This window comes from Acinonyx jubatus, chromosome A3, assembly GCF_027475565.1.
Source record: "Acinonyx jubatus isolate Ajub_Pintada_27869175 chromosome A3, VMU_Ajub_asm_v1.0, whole genome shotgun sequence".
Taxonomy (NCBI): Eukaryota; Metazoa; Chordata; class Mammalia; order Carnivora; family Felidae; genus Acinonyx; species Acinonyx jubatus.
Genome location: NC_069388.1, coordinates 17,346,530 through 17,364,168, shown reverse-complemented (window position 1 = coordinate 17,364,168; position 17,639 = coordinate 17,346,530). Strand labels below are relative to the sequence as shown.

The 17,639-nt window shown below is 44.1% G+C and overlaps 1 protein-coding gene across 13 annotated transcripts in view; it reads right to left on the bottom strand.

The window, feature by feature from the left end:
* The window catches only part of PTPRT (protein tyrosine phosphatase receptor type T), a 1,056,329-nt gene that overhangs the window by 363,591 nt on the left and 675,099 nt on the right, over positions 1-17,639 (bottom strand). For all 13 annotated transcript variants that reach the window (XM_027070121.2, XM_027070126.2, XM_053199941.1 and 10 more), the window contains one exon: positions 17,041-17,150. In XM_027070121.2, coding sequence (XP_026925922.1) covers positions 17,041-17,150 — 110 coding nt within the window. The remainder of the gene's footprint in view (positions 1-17,040; positions 17,151-17,639) is intronic.

Below are 17,639 nucleotides of genomic sequence, written 5' to 3'. Positions count from 1 at the left end.
GGCTTCCCTTGTTACTTAAAGACAATAATTGGTTTGAAGGCGTGAAACTTCAGGAGCTGCCATGGGGAACTCTGCCCATTTTGACACTGCTCTGCAGACGTTTGAAAAGGTTTCGTCTTATTTTTGTTTTCAAAACTGATTTGGAATGGGCAACTTTTCTCCACTATTGAGAAATATTATGCCAATCTGCTTTCTGCAAATTTCCTTTGGTACTGACATACCAGACAGTGCATATTTGTATCAGAAATTCATGTCAGAACCCTCCCAAAGCCATCGGGGCATGCACACCATTCAGATGCATATGACAGGGGAGGGCCAGGCCTTTGCATACCTCTGTTCAGCTGCAAAAATGTTCAGGCTGAATGGGATCTGCAAATAGGATCCTGATGGTGAAGTCCCCTCTGCTGAGGGTCGTGAAGCCTCCTGCTTCCAATCTGGCCACACCTGCTTTCTCCCATCCACCGCCCTGGGCCAGTCCTTGTCCTGACTGAGTGCCACTCCTCAAGGATTTGATGGTTCTAGATGGGAAGTCACAATGCAGGCTGGAAGATGGTTTCAGGCCCATGATGGTTCCAGACCTCAGTCTCCCATTTTGTCCCAAGGCTGCCTCTTTAACCACCCCCCCCCCCCCATCTGCAAGCACATAGCCATCCCACTGAGGTGGACTGATCATGACTGGGAGATGTGGATTAATCCCATGATTATTTATTGAGTGCCTTGGGAGAAAGCAACACGACTGACGAGTTAGGTGAATGGATCTGTAATCCAGCAGGGTAGGAATCTAGGCTTGGTTTAGCAGTTGTGTGATCTTAGGCAAGTTACATCCCTTCTCTAAGCCTCAGTATTGAATGGAGATAATGATCCTCACTTTGAAGGGTTTAAGGCTTGAGGTCAACAACATGATGAGAAGCACTCTGAGTGGTACAGGGCACTGGTAACAAGGGTCTCAATGGGGTCCCAGCAGGAAACAGATAGGTAATTCAAGGACAGTTTAATAAAGGAACGATTTACACTGTAGGTGGGGTGAAGGAAACCAGGTATAGTGCAGAAGGGGGAATTTAGCAAGGGAGCAGGGGTAGAGGAGCGAGCAGTTTCCAGAACACGGAAGGTCACCTTGAGAGGAGTTGCGACGTTCCCCGAGGGAGATGGAACAGAGATGACCTATCCCTCCCCCTCTCCCCTCCTTCCTCTATCTGCTGCAGAGCACTCCTTTGTTGAACACAGGTAAGAAGACAAGGCAGCTCAGTGATGTCTGAGATTCAATCTCCTGAGAGCAGGCAGAGAAGGCTGGAGAAACCAGGAGCAAGACCTACCATATGCCAGGTTCTGGGAGCTCAACAGGGAACAAAATGTGTCCTTGGAGTCTAAGAATTCTGAGCCTGGTTGTAAACAGATACAGAAATAAACAATCACAGTGCAGGGCAATAAGTGCTAGAGTAACATAACAAGCAGGAACCTCTCATTCAGGTGGTTCAGAGGAACAAAGTGTCCCCGGAAGGATCCTTGAGTCCTTGAGAGTGCTGAACTATGCACAGGCTTCCACTGGGCGAAAGAAGGCTTGGGAAGGAGCCTCCAGATACAGGGAAGGCAGGGACATGGAGAGTGTGGTGTGGCAGTTAAATAAAGCCTGTGGATTTGGGAAAGTGGGTACAGAAACAGGACAGGATGCCAGGGAGGCCAGCAAGGGGTGTCATTCATAGAGGGACCTGTTGGTCAAGTTAAAGAGGAGTTCAGAAACTATCTTGAGAGCTGCTGAGATTTACAGCTGGACTTTAAACAAATGAGTGACTAGTAAGATCTGTTTTTCAGAAAAATGCCTTTGGTCACTTCAGGGGAGAAAATATTGGTTGTGATGATCCAGACCCATAAGGAGTGGCTTCTGGGCAGGGGAGCAATCTCACCGCATGGTAGGGAAATCCAGACATAGTACAGGCACAGTGCAGGGAAAGCATGTTTCTAAAAAATGAGGCTCCCAGCAAGTGTTCCTAGCATGACAGAAAATCCTGGCCAGAAGATAATTCAGTGCTGTACCTGTCAAACTTTAATGTGTGTTGTAATCACTTGGGGTCTTATAACAATGCAGACCCTGACTCCGCAGATCTGAGATGGAGCCTGAGATGACACATTGACCAAGAGCTCCTATATGATGCTGATGACAGAGGCCACACTTTGAGTGGCGAAGCCTTCGGGGCCAACCAAGTGCTCTTCTACAGATTAGCTGATTGAGGCCCTGGGAGGGCATGACTGGTGGTGTACAGAGTAAGTTCGTGGCAGAGCCTAGAGCAACCTAGCTTTGAGTCCTCCAGTTTTGAGTTCTTGTGGGGCCCCCAGCACCTTCTGGGAGACTGTCAGAGGCCAGGCACTTTACTTGTTACTCAAGGGCAAAGGGGAGAGGGAGCCAACGATGAGTCGATGGAGGAAGAGTGTTTCTGGCACGTCCTTGGAGAGTGCAAATGGATCTGCCAACATGTGTGATGAGCTCTTCACACATCAGCCTGCTCTGAGGGTATCATGAAAGCTGACATAAATCTCTGGTGGGCTGCCAAAGGCCTGCTTCTCAGACAGAGTGATTGGCATAAAAGCACAAGACTCAAAACACACGCTCACACTGGTGCAATCCATTTGGAGAACAATATGGTAAGACATATCAAGAATTACACAAGTGTTCATTCTATTCAACCCTGTAGTTTCATGTGGGGGAATGTCTAAGACAGAAATACACGGAATAGAGGAGGAAGAAAACCAGCCACGACACTGAATGGTTACTGGGTAGCTATGACGGCAACAAATATCTAATTCTTACAATAGTCCTGATTGTAGGCTTGAATACCGCTTCTTCTATATGCATTAATTTTTTTTTAAGAACATAACTCAATTTCAGAGAAGTTAATTTGCCCAAAAGTCTTCAATCTAACAGGTGATATTCAAACCAGGATTTGAATCCAGGTCAATCTGATCTGAAGGCCATGTTCTTTCTACCATCACACAACACCATCATGTGAATGAGATTCATCACCATGTTATCAGAAATACAGATGACAGGAGTGGAATGGGTAAGTAAAATAGGGTGTATACACTCAATGGGAAATTATGCAGTCATTAAAAAAGATAAGCTGTTTCTATGATGCTATAAAAGTATCATGATTGTGATAAAATGCTTAATGAAAAATTATGATAGTGAATTTTATGTAATTATATAGTTAGGTAAAAGATGTATGCATATTAAAGATAAAATACAAGGAAAAATAATTGTTGTGCTAGGGGAAGAGATTGTATGTGATATTTTTCTCTCATACCCAAACTTCCTGTCATACTGTTAAAAGAACTGGCTGGGAACGGTAAGATTATGGAATACATGTGTTGGTGAGGACTTCCAAGGGCAGGTTATACACATAATGTCCTTAAGGGAAGTTCCAAATAGTCTTGAAACCACCATGCATGCTCCTGTCTTCCTGTGGCCCTGTGTTTTAGTGAGAATCTTGAAAACACTCCAGATGAGTCACTGAGTATTGAGTTTCTCCCCTCTGCATCTTCCTCAGGAAGGAAGTCACAGTACAGGTGCCTTATCCCAAGCAGCAGCGCCATCATTAAAAAGAACTGCCTTCCACAATTGCAGACAGTACGTTCACACAGTGGGTGGGAAAGGACAAAGAGGACCATTAAGCATCACAGATGACATGATGCCAACCACCTAGAGCACTATGAGGGAGGGATCCTGAGGCCATGTTAAGGTTCAAGGGAAGAGTGTGGCCTGATTGATTACTGATGTCTGCCATGGGAGGCGTGGGGGCACACACATGCCCCATATTCACCCCCATTTGTTAGGAAATAAGCAAACACAGACTTAAATTTGAAAACAAGAAAGCAAATAGGACTACCCCTTCCAACTTCAGGTTTACAGATTTCCACCCCAACTTGTACATATTGTTCTACTCTCCTCCCTTAGATTCATTCTTACTGAATGAAGAGAGCTATCATTTTGAGCATATTTCTATAATCAATGGAAGGCATGTGAATGGCTCTGCTTGTTATGGACGGATCTACTGAGAAGGAAAAGGAAGCAGAAGTTCAAACTTTCCTAACCAGCTGTTTAAAGAGATCCAGGTCATTTTTAGCATATGCCTCAAATTCTGTCTTACATTCTAGGGAGATCAGTTAACACACCCCACAATAGACTGTAAAATATGGTCTCTGTACTCAGGGGATCAGAAAGCCATTAAATGGGATAGTTAAGTAGATTACATTGAAATTGGAAAAATATTTGACATAGTGAAAACCCAAATTTTGCAGTGTAGTCATAATTGTCCAAAAGATGTAATTGCACAAAGACTTAAAGAAAGAAAGAAAGAAAGAAAGAAAGAAAGAAAGAAAGAAAGAAAGAAAAAGAAAGAAAGAAAAAAGCCCATGTGAAATGGTTGGTGTGTGAAGGCATGGGAATGGGGTTACTTTCCTCTCTCTGTCTCCCTAACACCATGCAATGTTGTTATATATAATGTAATTAACATTAACAAAGAATAAACTCTTTTTAAAAAATCAAGCAATCACAAAGTATTTAAATATTTATTACAGATGCTGCCTTCACTTTGATTCAAGTTTGGAATACAGTTTTTTTTCATTCAACAAATATTTACAGAGTGCCTACTTTATGCCAGGTTAGATCCCTAACCTTGACAAATTTACCTAGTGAAAGTGGAGTTCTACATGTTAAATGTAAACTCACTGGTCACTGGAACCTCATGTAGTCTATTAAAGGTTATTATAGGACTTAGGACATAATCTTACGATTTTGTATGGTCATATTAGGTTATATCTGTGAGTCACATGATGTCAAGAGATAGTTCTACCACCATTATACCTTAGCCATCGAAGGGAACCTTTCCAATTTTCACTCATTAAAAAAAAAAAAAAAAGTTTTGAGCACCTACTGTTTTCCAAGCACTGCATAAGGCACTGAGTTCTCTAGTGCTGAGTAATATAGATGTGATTTCTGCCTTCGGGGCACTTACAATACAGGAAGACACATTCATAAATAAATATACAACACTTCTGAGTTGTGATGTATGTTTTCAGAACAGGAAAGCAGTGCTAGAGAATAATGGTGAGTGGGTGGAGTCCTACTTTAAGACTGTTAGGGAGGGCCTTTCTGAGGACGTAGCACACATGTTGATTCCTATCATGTGAGAACGGGTTAGCCATGGGAAAGGAGGTGGAAGAGCTCTCTGCTGACTGAGAACTCCGTATGCACGGAGCCTGAAGCAGGAGGGAACCCGGCATGTCAGAGGACATAAAAGCCAGTGAGATGGGAGAGAGAAAGAAAATGCAAGATGCAAGGTCTTGGAGACCTAAGCTGGTAGTTTAGATTTTATGTGGAACACATTATTCTCTGTAGGTAAAATAATAAAACCTTGGGAGACATTAAAGGAAACTTAAATATGGAGAGATTTAATATTGTAAACATATCAATTACCACCCATGATGTTCTATTGTTCACTGCAATTCTGATCAAAACTATCACAGAGGTTTTCATCAAATTTGGTAAGTGGATTTTAAGATGAAAAAGCCAAGGGCAGGAATAACCAAGATGTTTCTGAAATGAGATGAGGAGGAGACAGTTCTGTCAGAGATCAAGATTAAGTGTGAACTATCATAATTATGATTGTGTGTGGCTGAGATGCATGGTGGCCCATGGGACAGAGAGCTCAGGAAAAAATTAATGCATGTAAGAAATTCTGGTCAATGTTAGATACGGCCGGGAGGATCAAGGAGGAGGCAGGGCTATTCTCAAAAGACATGGGAAAAGTGTTTATCTATACAGAAAAAAATGAACTTTGCACCCCATCTCACACCATACATAACAATTAACTACAGATAGACCAAAGACTTAAATTCAGAATGCAAAACTAAACCCTGTTTGGTTCCTGTTATTAGGAACATAGCGAGGGAATAATCTTTATCACCTTTGTTTAGGGAAGAGCTTCTGAAGGACACAGAATGTGCTAACTAAATATGTAAAGACTGACAAAATTGACTCTATTATATAATTAAGGGCTTCTGTTATCAAAAGATACTTTATAGAAAGTAAAAAACATCAAGTTACATATGTAACTGACAAAATTGCATCAACAACATATAAAGGACTACTACATACCAATAATAAAAAAGATAATCCACTAAAAAATGGGCCAAAGACATGAATAGGTATCCCATAGAAAAGGAAATACAAACAAATGATAACAAATATACAAAAATATATTCAACTATTTTAATAATTGAGGGAATACAAAGCAATGCAATGAGATGCCATTTTATATCTATTTAACCGGCCAAAATTTATAATCCTGACAATACCAAATACTGGACAGGATCTGGAATATAGGAACCCCTTTACTTCGCTGACATAAGTTGGTAAGACTAGTTTGGATATAAACTCAAGAGAAAACCTTGCACATTTGCAATAGGAGATATGCACAAGGCTGCTTATCACCACTGTTGACAAAGGCAACATCCTGGAAGCAATCCCAAATGCCTACCAGAGACTAATGGATAAATGCACTGTAATATCTTCACACACTGCAATATTAGACAGCAGTCCAGATGAAAGTTCTATGGCTGAACCCATCAATAGAGATGACTATTAGCAACATAATAGGGAGTTAAAATGTTTCCAAAGATTATATAAAACTTATAATCTTTTATTAAAGTTAAGACACCAATAAAATAAAATAATGTGCCTTTATGGAATGCATAGAAGTAGTAAGGCTATATTAAAAGGAATCATTGGGGCGCCTGGGTCACTTAGACGATTGAGCATCTGACTCTTGACCTCAGCTCAGGTCTTGAACTCGGGGCTGTGAGTCCAAGCCCCGCATTGGGCTCTATGCTGGACGTGGAGCCTATTTACATACATAAAAAAAGGAATTATATACAAGATTCAGGATAGCCAGGGGAGTCAGGAGGCTGAAATGAGAGGAGCTCATAAGTAGATATAAGATACTGTCAAAGTTCGGGATGCCCTGGTAGCTGGTAGGTTATTACAAAAATGAAATCACGAATAAGTACAAAAGAGGGTCACACGGAGACCAGTGAGGAAAGTGTTTCATGAAACTACGAGTAAGAAGAATTCAATTTTGGGCACCCAAGTGTTAGGTCAGAGCAGGAAGGATCCTTTGAATCTATCTGGTCCAATTCTCCCAGGTCTTAGATGTAGAAGCCAAGGGCCAGGTAGGGAAAGGTGCTCACTAAAAATACCTTACTCGGCCATGGCAAACTAAAAGTCAATCTTAAATTTCTTAATTGCATGATTCACTATTTGACTTGAAATGAAACAGACATGCTAAAATTATGCATAAAATAAAAAGAAGCCCAAGAAAGCAATGACCATTTTTACGACCTACGTTTTGAAGGGCTCTGAAGAAGACCGTGTATGTATGTGTGCATGTGGGCTTGCTTGCATGCAAATATGTGTGGGTGCTGTACGTATGCCTGCATGTATGGAGTCCATAACGATGTAGGCCAAGGCTCTGTCCTTGGGTGTTAAATTTTAAGAAACTACTTTTCTCCTAATGAAGAATAAAGCGAAAGTAGTCAAAGAAAAGGGGTCCTTAGCTCAGAGTGAAGGGAGGAAAGCAGAGGCCCTCTCCTGAGGCCAACGAAAGCATAGTCTTTGCATCACAGATCTGAATTCCAGCCTGCAGAGATTTCAGAAGGCAGGCTCCAATGTCCTGATGATAGATGAGAACTTGCAATCACCCTTCATTTGCGTTCCAAACACAGGGCTGCTCTGACCAAAACAGAAATGAAAGAGCCGGCCAGTTAAAAGCAGCAAGCCCATGATGTGCTGCCCAGTCCAGGTGGAATTGCAACAGGAAGAACAAGGTAAAACACGCAAGATGAAAAGAGAACAGCTTAGGATGTTTAAAGAGACACTTAGCAGCTTAGACACCGCCTCTGGGCACAGCTTACTGAAAGGACCATGGAGCCAAAGAGAGGGTTCCATCTCTAGCTGCGTGGCTGTGTGTGCAGCTGTTCCTCTACAAGGTCCTGTGGGCACACAGTGCGTCAAAACACAGCTTCCCTGCCAGGTAAGGAACACATAAGGAGAGCGTGTGCTGTGCCAAATGCGGGGCTACCCGGTCACTGCCTTCCTTCCACTCTCCTAGGACAACAGTAAGTACTAGAAATTAAGTTTGACCTGCAGATCATTTTTTAACTCAAAATTTTCCTTAAGAGAGGAATTATGGCAGAATGGTGTGAGAAATGGCTGGGAGTCTACTGAAATGAGAGGGAGTTTCTCCCATGACGTTCCTATGGCGTGGATATGAGGTGACCTGGGAGAAAACAGACCGAGCCCTGTGTCTCTGGTGTCTCCCACAGTTAACTCTCCAAAGAGACAGAGCAATTCCGAGAATGCAGCTGAGAATATGGGTAGAGCCTCACAGAGACACGCAGACAAACGCATAAGTATATACGTGAGTACACGTGCCAACGTATAACCACATAAACACACACATACATGCTCCTACGCACACACACCAAGACAAATATAACCCCAGATGCACACTGCGGGAACATTTTCCCCGCAGAAACTTCAGTTTTCTTAGAGCTAAACGGAATGATCAATGTTTATTGTAAAAGCCTTCTTGCTTGCCAGGAGAACATGCTTTGCTGTTCTGTAGGTAACAAGCACTATGCATCTGTTGATTTCCCCACTGTCACGTTACCTGGCTCCATCACAAACACCCAAGTTGTAACAGAAAAAAGAAAGACCCTGAGGCAACTATACAGGCACTCCTGATATTCCACGAGCGGATGACAGGCAGCTCTAATGGTCTCACTTACATAAACGTAACTTACTCACGTCAGAACACAACTTCCTTTCCTTCCAGACTCTGAGTGCCAGAAATCATTCTTTTCAACCCACAGCCATTTCTGTTGAGACACCTGTCGACCTGCCTGTCAGCCCAGCAGACCTGTGTATGGCATCTACCCAGGGATGCCTGCATTATTCAAGTCTCTGGAAGAGAAACACCCTATGGAGGGTGAATGATGGGCTGAGGGTTAGGAAAGATGGCTCCTAGAATCCCAGGGCCCTGGTTTTTAAGATTTAGAAGAAGCCCCATGGGCAAAGCTGAGTTTTGTGTGTGTGCGTGTCTCTTATTAATCTCATAAATAAACAAAAGAACTAATTTCTCCCATATAGGGGAGGGGGAAATATTCATAGGGTAAGGTTTGTGCTTGACTGCGCCATCAGAGTTGCAAGATGCCACTGGTAAGATGCAACGGAATATGGACAGACTGGTACAGCCCACTGTACCTTCAGTTATCCCACAAACTGTTTAGCAACCTTGAGGAAAAAAGGCCAATGCATCTTGAATTTGAGCCTTATCTGGCACCAGCCTGTGCATGATCGACTTGGCTATAATATAACACCAGATAATGCTGGATTCTGGCAGAGAGGAATGAAGACAGGGGAAGGCCAGAGTCGAGACTGTGTTTATTTAGCTGGTATTTGGCTAGGATACCATCTCAGAGTGAATTTACTGGATTCATTTTATGCAGTGTTTTTCCCCAACCCTGAATGTATGTTAGAATTTCCCAAGGAACTTTAAAAAAAAAATCCACATGGATAAAGACTCCTCCCCAGAGACTCTGATTTATTTGGATTGCAGTGAGACCCAGACATCCATCCATCCACCATCCATCCATTTATACAGCTACCTACCTATTTATTTATCCATGTTTTTGGGCTCTCAAGGCATGATTCTAATCTTCAGCTAAGCTTGAAAACCACTAAACTTATTAGGCAAAACTTTCACCATTACCCCTTGTTAAGATAAAGCACAAAGCCACACATCTACCCAAGGAGTATTTATTGAACATATACTATGTGCAAACGTCTCTTTTAGGTCCTGAATACACACTGAAAAGCAAAAACAAATATGACCAAAAGCAGATCAAGACCAAAGGCTGTCAGCCTGGAAACAAGGGAAGAGCCATCAACACAGTTCAATTCTGAAGGTCATATGCAGGCAAAATTCCATCTAGCTCAGGAGAGCTCAGTTTTTTGTTCCATTCAGCTCTTCGACTGATTAGATGAGGCCCACAAATACACTATGGAAGGCATCTGCTTTATTCAAATTCCACTGACTTAAGTGTTAACCTTATCCAAAAAACACTCTCATAAAACTATCCAGAATCATGTTTAACCTGATATCTGGGCACCATGGCTTAGCCAAGTTGACATGTTAAATAACCATCACAGGGCCCATGCCCTTATGAGCCTCCAAGTCCCATGGGTGACGATAAAGCACAAACAACTTAAGTTCAGATTGTGAAAATGGTATGAAAGAAACAAGCAGGCTGCTGGATAAAGTGGATGGTGGAGGGGAAAAGCCTCCTAGAGGTGAATAATAGGAAGGAGATAGTCATGAGAACTATAAAGTGACACATGCTACAGGCCGAAGAAATGACATCCACAAAGCCACATGAGCCACAGAGAACTGGGTGGGTTTGAGAAAATGCTAGAAGGCTAGAGGGGCTGGTGCACAGAAAGCAATGGAGACAGGGGCAGGAGATGAAGTTAGAGGCAGGCAGGCAGGCAGGCAGGGGCCAGACCATTCAGGGCCCCAAAGTTAAGACGAAGCCAAAGCAAGAAAGGTACATAGTTGGATTTACCTGTTGAGATGTTCTGTGTGGCAGTGGAATACAGTGGAATACAGTGGAATAGTGAGAGTGTGGGTAGGGAGGTCCTGAAATGTTCCAGGCATCAGATGAGTGCTCAGAGCAGGGTGTTGGTGGAGATGAGGCCACGTGCCCTAACCTGTGTCTGTTTTGACAGGAGAAGCCATCACACTTTCTAGAGCATCGGATGTGTGGCAGGTGGGGAAGAATGAATGATTCCCACATTTCTGGCTTAAACAATTCAAAAGAAACAAGAGCTTTTTTTTCCCAGTTAGAGCCTGGCTCAAGTTATACCCAATAAACGCCTGCATTATGCAAATTGTGTATCCTAATTAACGTAGCTCCAGCCTGAATTATGCAAATTCTTGCTTTGGGCTGTGTTAGTCACTTCCTCCTATACCACCTCCTGCCCATCAGGACCACATTCCATCACCCTACTGCCTCTCTGTGGACCAGAGCCACTGGACTGTCTGGGGAGAGTGAACCCTAAAAGGTCATTGTGGCCAAGCCAAAGGACAGAAGAAGGTGTGCCTGCACATCCAAACTGAGCCTCCTACGGGCCTCCCCCTCTGAGAGCCCACTCAGGAGCTCATGCAAGCATCTGGCCCCCTCTCCCCATCCACGTGCACCCACTCCGATTGCCTGAACACTTCCCCAGTCTCAGCCTTCCTGAAATGTACTCTGATGGAATGTGGATTTCTGGGGCCCATGCTTTTTGCTCAGATCAAATCCAACCATCTGTATGCTGGAAAAATATTGACGACCCTCTGGCCTATTGTACCATTTAAAGGAGCTCCCACATGGGAATGCCGCCTTGTTTTATTGGGGCGAAGTCTGTGTTTTATTTAACTCTGAACGCCAGGGGCCTAGAATAGCTTGCAAAATAAATGTCAATCAACTCTAGCATAATCAAGACACCCATTCCTGCCTCATTAGGGTCCTCTCGTTCTCTTTAAGCTTCTCAGATTTATACACTGTAATTAGAAACTTGGTGATTCTGACTGCTCTTACTGGGAAGCTTCACGTGTCTGAATTTTAAATTTTTTCACACTTCGTTAACCCAGTTGCTAGTGTAACATCTTCTGGCCCAATTCCCACACTGCAGTTTTTATTTTTGGACAGAGACGAGAACAATTAATAGAATTGAAACACGTATTGATTACTGTTTTTCATGAACTCTGAACAGCTTGTCTCTGAATGATTTTATTGAGGAGCTTTTAAACAACTGGCTGGATTGTTTCCGCCATGACCCCGTTCTGGCTTTAAGTCCCTGTCTGCAGCTGTGATGGTCTGTTTTGGGTGAGCTGTGTTGTTCACGAGAGTTCAGTGACAGTGGGAGAGGCCACATTAACCCTCATGTCCAGGCCCTGGACTTGGGAACCCTGATATCTTGGTCAGACCCAAGCAGGGCTCTGGAAGAGGCTATGGGAATGGCTTGATCTCCACATTCCTGGTGAAAATATTCAGCCCTCAGGTCCCATGTGAGCAGGAATATTACTCAGTTCATTCAGTGGCCATGTTCTTCCTCCAAGGAGAGCTTCCTGGGTCTAGGCTGTGAACTTGTAAAGTGTCTCTTAGAACAATGCTTCTCATATGTTAACATGGGCACCAATCATCTAGAGATCTTGTTCAAACACTGACTGTGATTTAGTGGGTCTGGGCTGGGGCCCAAGATTCTGCATGTCTGATATTGATCTGCTGGTTTGTAGATGTGAGGCCTTTGACATTACTTAACTCTGGGCACTGTCACTCTGTTAGGAAACTGATCACAGACGCATACTCTGTATATCCCACTACAGTACAAATCCCCAAACATATGAGGCCATGGTCTAATTCATCCTAATACCTCCTAACACAGTGAAGGGGAGGCTGGCTTCAGTGGGCTCCAATGACCACTGGGAGCCCCCACTTAGCAGGCAGGGAGACAGGTCATGACTGCTGGAAAAACAGGCTGTGCCATAGCCCTGGAATAGCATTAGAGTAAGGGCTAGACTCCCATTCCTTGGGGGAGGCACAGGGTCTCAAGGTCCATGGCTTCAGGGAGCCCATCAAGACATGAATTCCCGACTGAAAGAAAGGTGTCAAAGTCCAGGTTAGCAGCAGCAGAGAGGCAGATGTGACAAAGCATTCCGATCTTCCACCTGGCTAGCTGAGTCCTCATTGAAAAATCATAGGTGATGGAAATGTCCTTGCCTCTGGCACATTTTCCAGATGTCTCCAAGATGCCTGTGTACCTACAGCCCACTAGTCACACAAAATCCAGTTGCTTTTGTAAAGAATGTAAATCTGATTCTTTTAGTCCTCTGCTTAAAATCCTCCCAGGGCTTTCTATTTCTCTCAGGATAAAGCACGAACTCTAGGAGCCCTGCATAACCCGACCCTGCCCACACACTTTCCATATGCTCTCATCATCATGATCCCCCTGCTCATGAAGCTTCAGTCACTCTGACCTTCTTCCTATTTGTTAAACATCCCAAAGTCATTCCTACCCCAGGGCCTTTCCACTAGCTATTTTTCCTTCAAGTGTCATCACTGCATTATGTTCAAAGACTCCAGTCATAGGCAGTTTCATATTGGAGAGAAACTCCAAAATGAGGTATAAACCTTTGATTTTGTGGGTTTGACATAGATTTATTTTTCTCTTGATTCTTACCCATTGAAGCCCAGAATAATCTGATACCTTCGTATTATAAGAGGGGACTTAAGCCCAGAGACGGAATGAGACATAATCAAAGCCACTCAGATTTGGGGCGCAGAACTGTCCAAGGATAGACCCAGAGGTTGTGACTCAACCTCATGGGAAAAGAAATTTAATTATTTAAACTTACTTGAACCTACTACACTGAATAATATTTCCAGTGTTTACATAGCCATAACCCTCCTTTACTGCACCCACTGCTCCTTTTTTGGCTTTTGACTTTGTCAAGTCCAAGGTTGTATACAGGAACATACAGAGAATCCTAGACTTCTCTTCTATTTGTGTTATCCTATTTTCCTTTGTCACAAAATACACTTTTTGAGACCAGAGGAGGGTGAGTTATAATTTATGGGTTCCTCTCTAGAAATTACAACCAGAACCTAATTTTAAAAATCAAATTGGTTTCATCTAATTAAATTTGGAAATTGCCTCATAAACACATACTCTGTTATAAATGTCTTGAAAAGCAAGGTCTCCTGCTTACTATCTGGGATGGGAATGGGTTGAACCCAGCATGGAAGGGCCTCCCTGTCTCTCTCTGCTCAGGAGGACATACTCGCTCATCAATTGCTGAAATTTTCTCAAGAGTAGTGTGGTCTAGAGCAGTGCTTCTCAAACTCTCACGCCCACGTGAATCACCCAGAAAATCTTGTTACCAGGAGACTCTGACCAAGGTGGTCTGCTGGGGCCTGAAAGCTGCATTTCTCACCAGCTCCCAGGTTATGCCAATGCTGCCGGTCCACCGACCACACTGAGTAAGGGGCAAGGCGTCGGCACTTGAACTCAAGACCCACGGATCTGCCATCTCAGCTATGACCTTGGTCTTCACACCTCAACTCTCTGGGTTTCAATTTCTTCATTTTTATGTACTGTGAGAGCTAACATTCATTGATGCTATTTCTAAATGCCAAACACAGCATTGAACATATATGTATGTGTACAAATGAATATAAATGAGAAGCTCCTTGCTGTACCCACGGTTACAATGGCAGAGCTAGAGTTCAGAATGAAGCTGTCTGACCTCAAAAGCCAACATTCTTACCTTCAGAGGTCCCACTAGCCTCTGATGCACATGGTCACAGCCACGTTTATGCTCAAAATACAATGACCTCAGCCCATGAACTCCTTGGCTCCCTTCATCGCATCATCTAAAATATTTAGCATATTCACAAAAGGTGACCTCCAGAGCTCACGGAAAAGTCAGAGAGCTGCAGCCTTCCATCTCTCGCTCTCTGTAATCACAGCACAGGAAGCAGCTGAGAAGCCAACTGAAGGTGTCTCTCCAGAGCTGTGTCCAGGAGAGCCCATCACAGAAATGCCAGCATCCCCGGTGACTGGTCTTTGGAAATCGACAAGGTACAGGACTCACACACAACTGAGAAGGGTGCCCTGTACCGATCTGTGCCCACCATCGAGCCCAGAGCTCCAGAGGTCTCATATGCTGAGACCTCAACTTCATGGAGCTGCTGCTTGAACAGGGTGTATCACTCACAGCTGGGACCGCTCCCTTGCACTCTCTCCACCCCATCGTCTCTTCTTCTCACACAACAGCATGAGCGGGTTTCCTAGCCCATTCCATGCACACATCAGAGGAGGCAGGATACTTCCCAAGTAAGAAATTGGTCCATGCAGGGATATGACGTCCCCTGCAACATGGCCCAGCCCAGTGGTTTCCAAGTGCAGCTGGGTACAAAGACTATAGGGCCTTTTCAGGACAAAGTTGTCCTCAATTCAAGGCAAAAAGAAAAAATAAGGAGACTCATGAGTTATTCATAAAGCTAAATTTATTCAATTTGAAGGACTGCCTTTTATTCTGAAATTATGTCCTTTCTGTATTTTTGAAGTTATGTCTTTTATGAAATGATGTTAATAAAAAATGGTAAAGAACTGGATGTTGGTCCTCCAAGCCTTTTGAAATGTTACTGGCCTGTGAATTCCAAAAATCTTGAACATCTGGCATAGAGAGTCATTTACATAACAGCACCAAGTGAGCGTGTGTGTGTGTGTGTGTGTGTGTGTGTGTGTGTGTGTGTGTGTGTATGCGCACGCGATGGCAGCTTCCACTTCACAAAGAATGGCAGGTAGCTCTGAACTGCTGAGGCTTTGTTTCAGCTGAGTTTTTGGTCCCTCTCTCCCCCGCAATGAGGCACTTCTGAACATGTCCTGGGCAAGGTCGATATGGTACCTCCCCGCCCCTAGCAGCTTCCCGCAGGAAGGAAGCTTCTCCCAACCATGTGGGCCCAAAATGGAATATGATACAGCTCTCCTTTGGAGGAAGCTGGGATTTGCTGAGTGAAGGCATTTTCTGAAGGTGTTACACCTTGTACATGATGGATGGTTTTCTCCTTCCTCAGAGAGCTCTGAGGTCCTTCCAGGTCTCTCTAGAGAGCTTCTGTGTCCATTCAATTCATCCTAAATATTTCTCCATCACCAATACTCTTTGATTTCCCTCCCTTACGTGGGGATATTCTTTCACAGCTCACTCTCAATATCTCAATACCTCTCAGTACCTTTCTGCATGAGCTCTCAGGGGCTGCACTGCATTTCAGCCTGGGGATGCTTGTAACCTTTCCCACCTCAAACCCTCTACAGGAACCCTAATGCAGCCATTACCACTCTCATCTTAGAGGGGAGCAGCAGGCCTGGAGAGAGGAAGACCCTGAAAAAGGTCATGAGAGACCACAGCGGTGCTACTGGGATGCTGGGGGCCATCACGCAATACCATAGAAGGGCTACTGGGATGCTGGGCTCCATCACGCGAGACTCTGGCATGTGGGACTTCATCACGCGAGACCCTGGCATGCAGGGCTCCATCACTGCAGCTTTGGCTTCCATACCCTTCTTTCTGCACTGCTGTGGTCTCTACTGCAGCCCGTACCACAGTCTCCCAGCATCTCAGAAGATTCAGGGTGGGAGGACAGTCAACCTTGACCACATCTCAGTACTTGAGTTCAGCTATATCAGCCTCGCTGAAGTTTCACTGTTTTTGTTTTGCAATAGACTTCTATACAGTTTGTTCTAAGTTTGAAAGTTTTCAGGAAGCCACATTGTGTTGGCTTGACGGGTACCTTACTGTCTGAGGAGGTTCTGCTCCATCTCTGATATGATGTCATATCTCTGATAGGATAAGGCCCTGCTAATGCTGGGAGGGGAGCTTCTGATACCATCACCTGAGTAACAATAAAATATGCTGTGGCCAAAGAGCAACATTAAAACTTAAGAATCACGCACCCCCAGGGCAGAGAATGACTTCGGGATTTTTTTCTGGAAGCCCAGAAACTAACAGGTGTAGGATGAGCATCATCTGGGTGTTGTGGTTTTCCACATAAAGTGAACTATAACTACTGTGTGCTAGGCCTGGGTCTTCTGGGCTCTGCTGGGACAGTCTGCCTCCCTGAGTGCCTACTCCTTTCTAAAGAGATAAATAATCACTTCAATGTGTGGTGTGTCCAGTCTTCTGGGTCACTGGGGCTGTCAAGCTGCTCATCTGTATGACCTTGTGTTGTCTTCTCACTGTATTGTCTGAAACCTTTGGGTAAGATGTGTCTTACTCACCTTCATGCCCTCACTGGAGCCCTGCACCCAGTAGAAATTTTCCAACTTCAGGCTGAAGTCAATTGAATGAAGCCAAACCAAGAGGTATAGCAAAGGGGTCTTCTTACCTCATACAGTGTGATGACCCCGTTGGTCTCATTGGGAGGTTTCCACTGGATGTAGATCTTCTCCTCAAAGGGCCCTCCTTGGATAGATTCTAGGGGAACAGCTCCTGGAACTACAGAAGGGAAAAGGAACTTGATGGCACCTACCATCTCATTTCCCCAGCCCCACTGAATTAGAACAGCAGTTGGCCAAGCTTTCCTGTAAAGGGTCAGATGATACTTTAGGCTTTGTGGACCTTACAGTACCTGCTGTAATAGCTCAGCTTTGTGCTTGTAGCACAAAACAGCCACAGACAATCCATATACAAATGGGCATGGCTGTGTTCCCATAAAACTTTATTTGAAAGAAAAAGACACTAGGCTGGAGTTGACCCCTGGGCCATAGTTTGCTATGCCCCCTCCCCCAGGTGACCAAATGGCTTTTTATCTGCAGACTAAGCAAGTCTGTGTTTGAATTAAACCTGAGCAGTGTAGGCAGGACATCAAGAGGCCCCAGCCCTGCCATCAGGTAGGATTCTAGAATTAGACTCTTGCCTTAGGATTGGTAACCGAGGAATGCAAAGTGAGCATCACTACCATCTTCCTGGACCTACCAGAGTCTC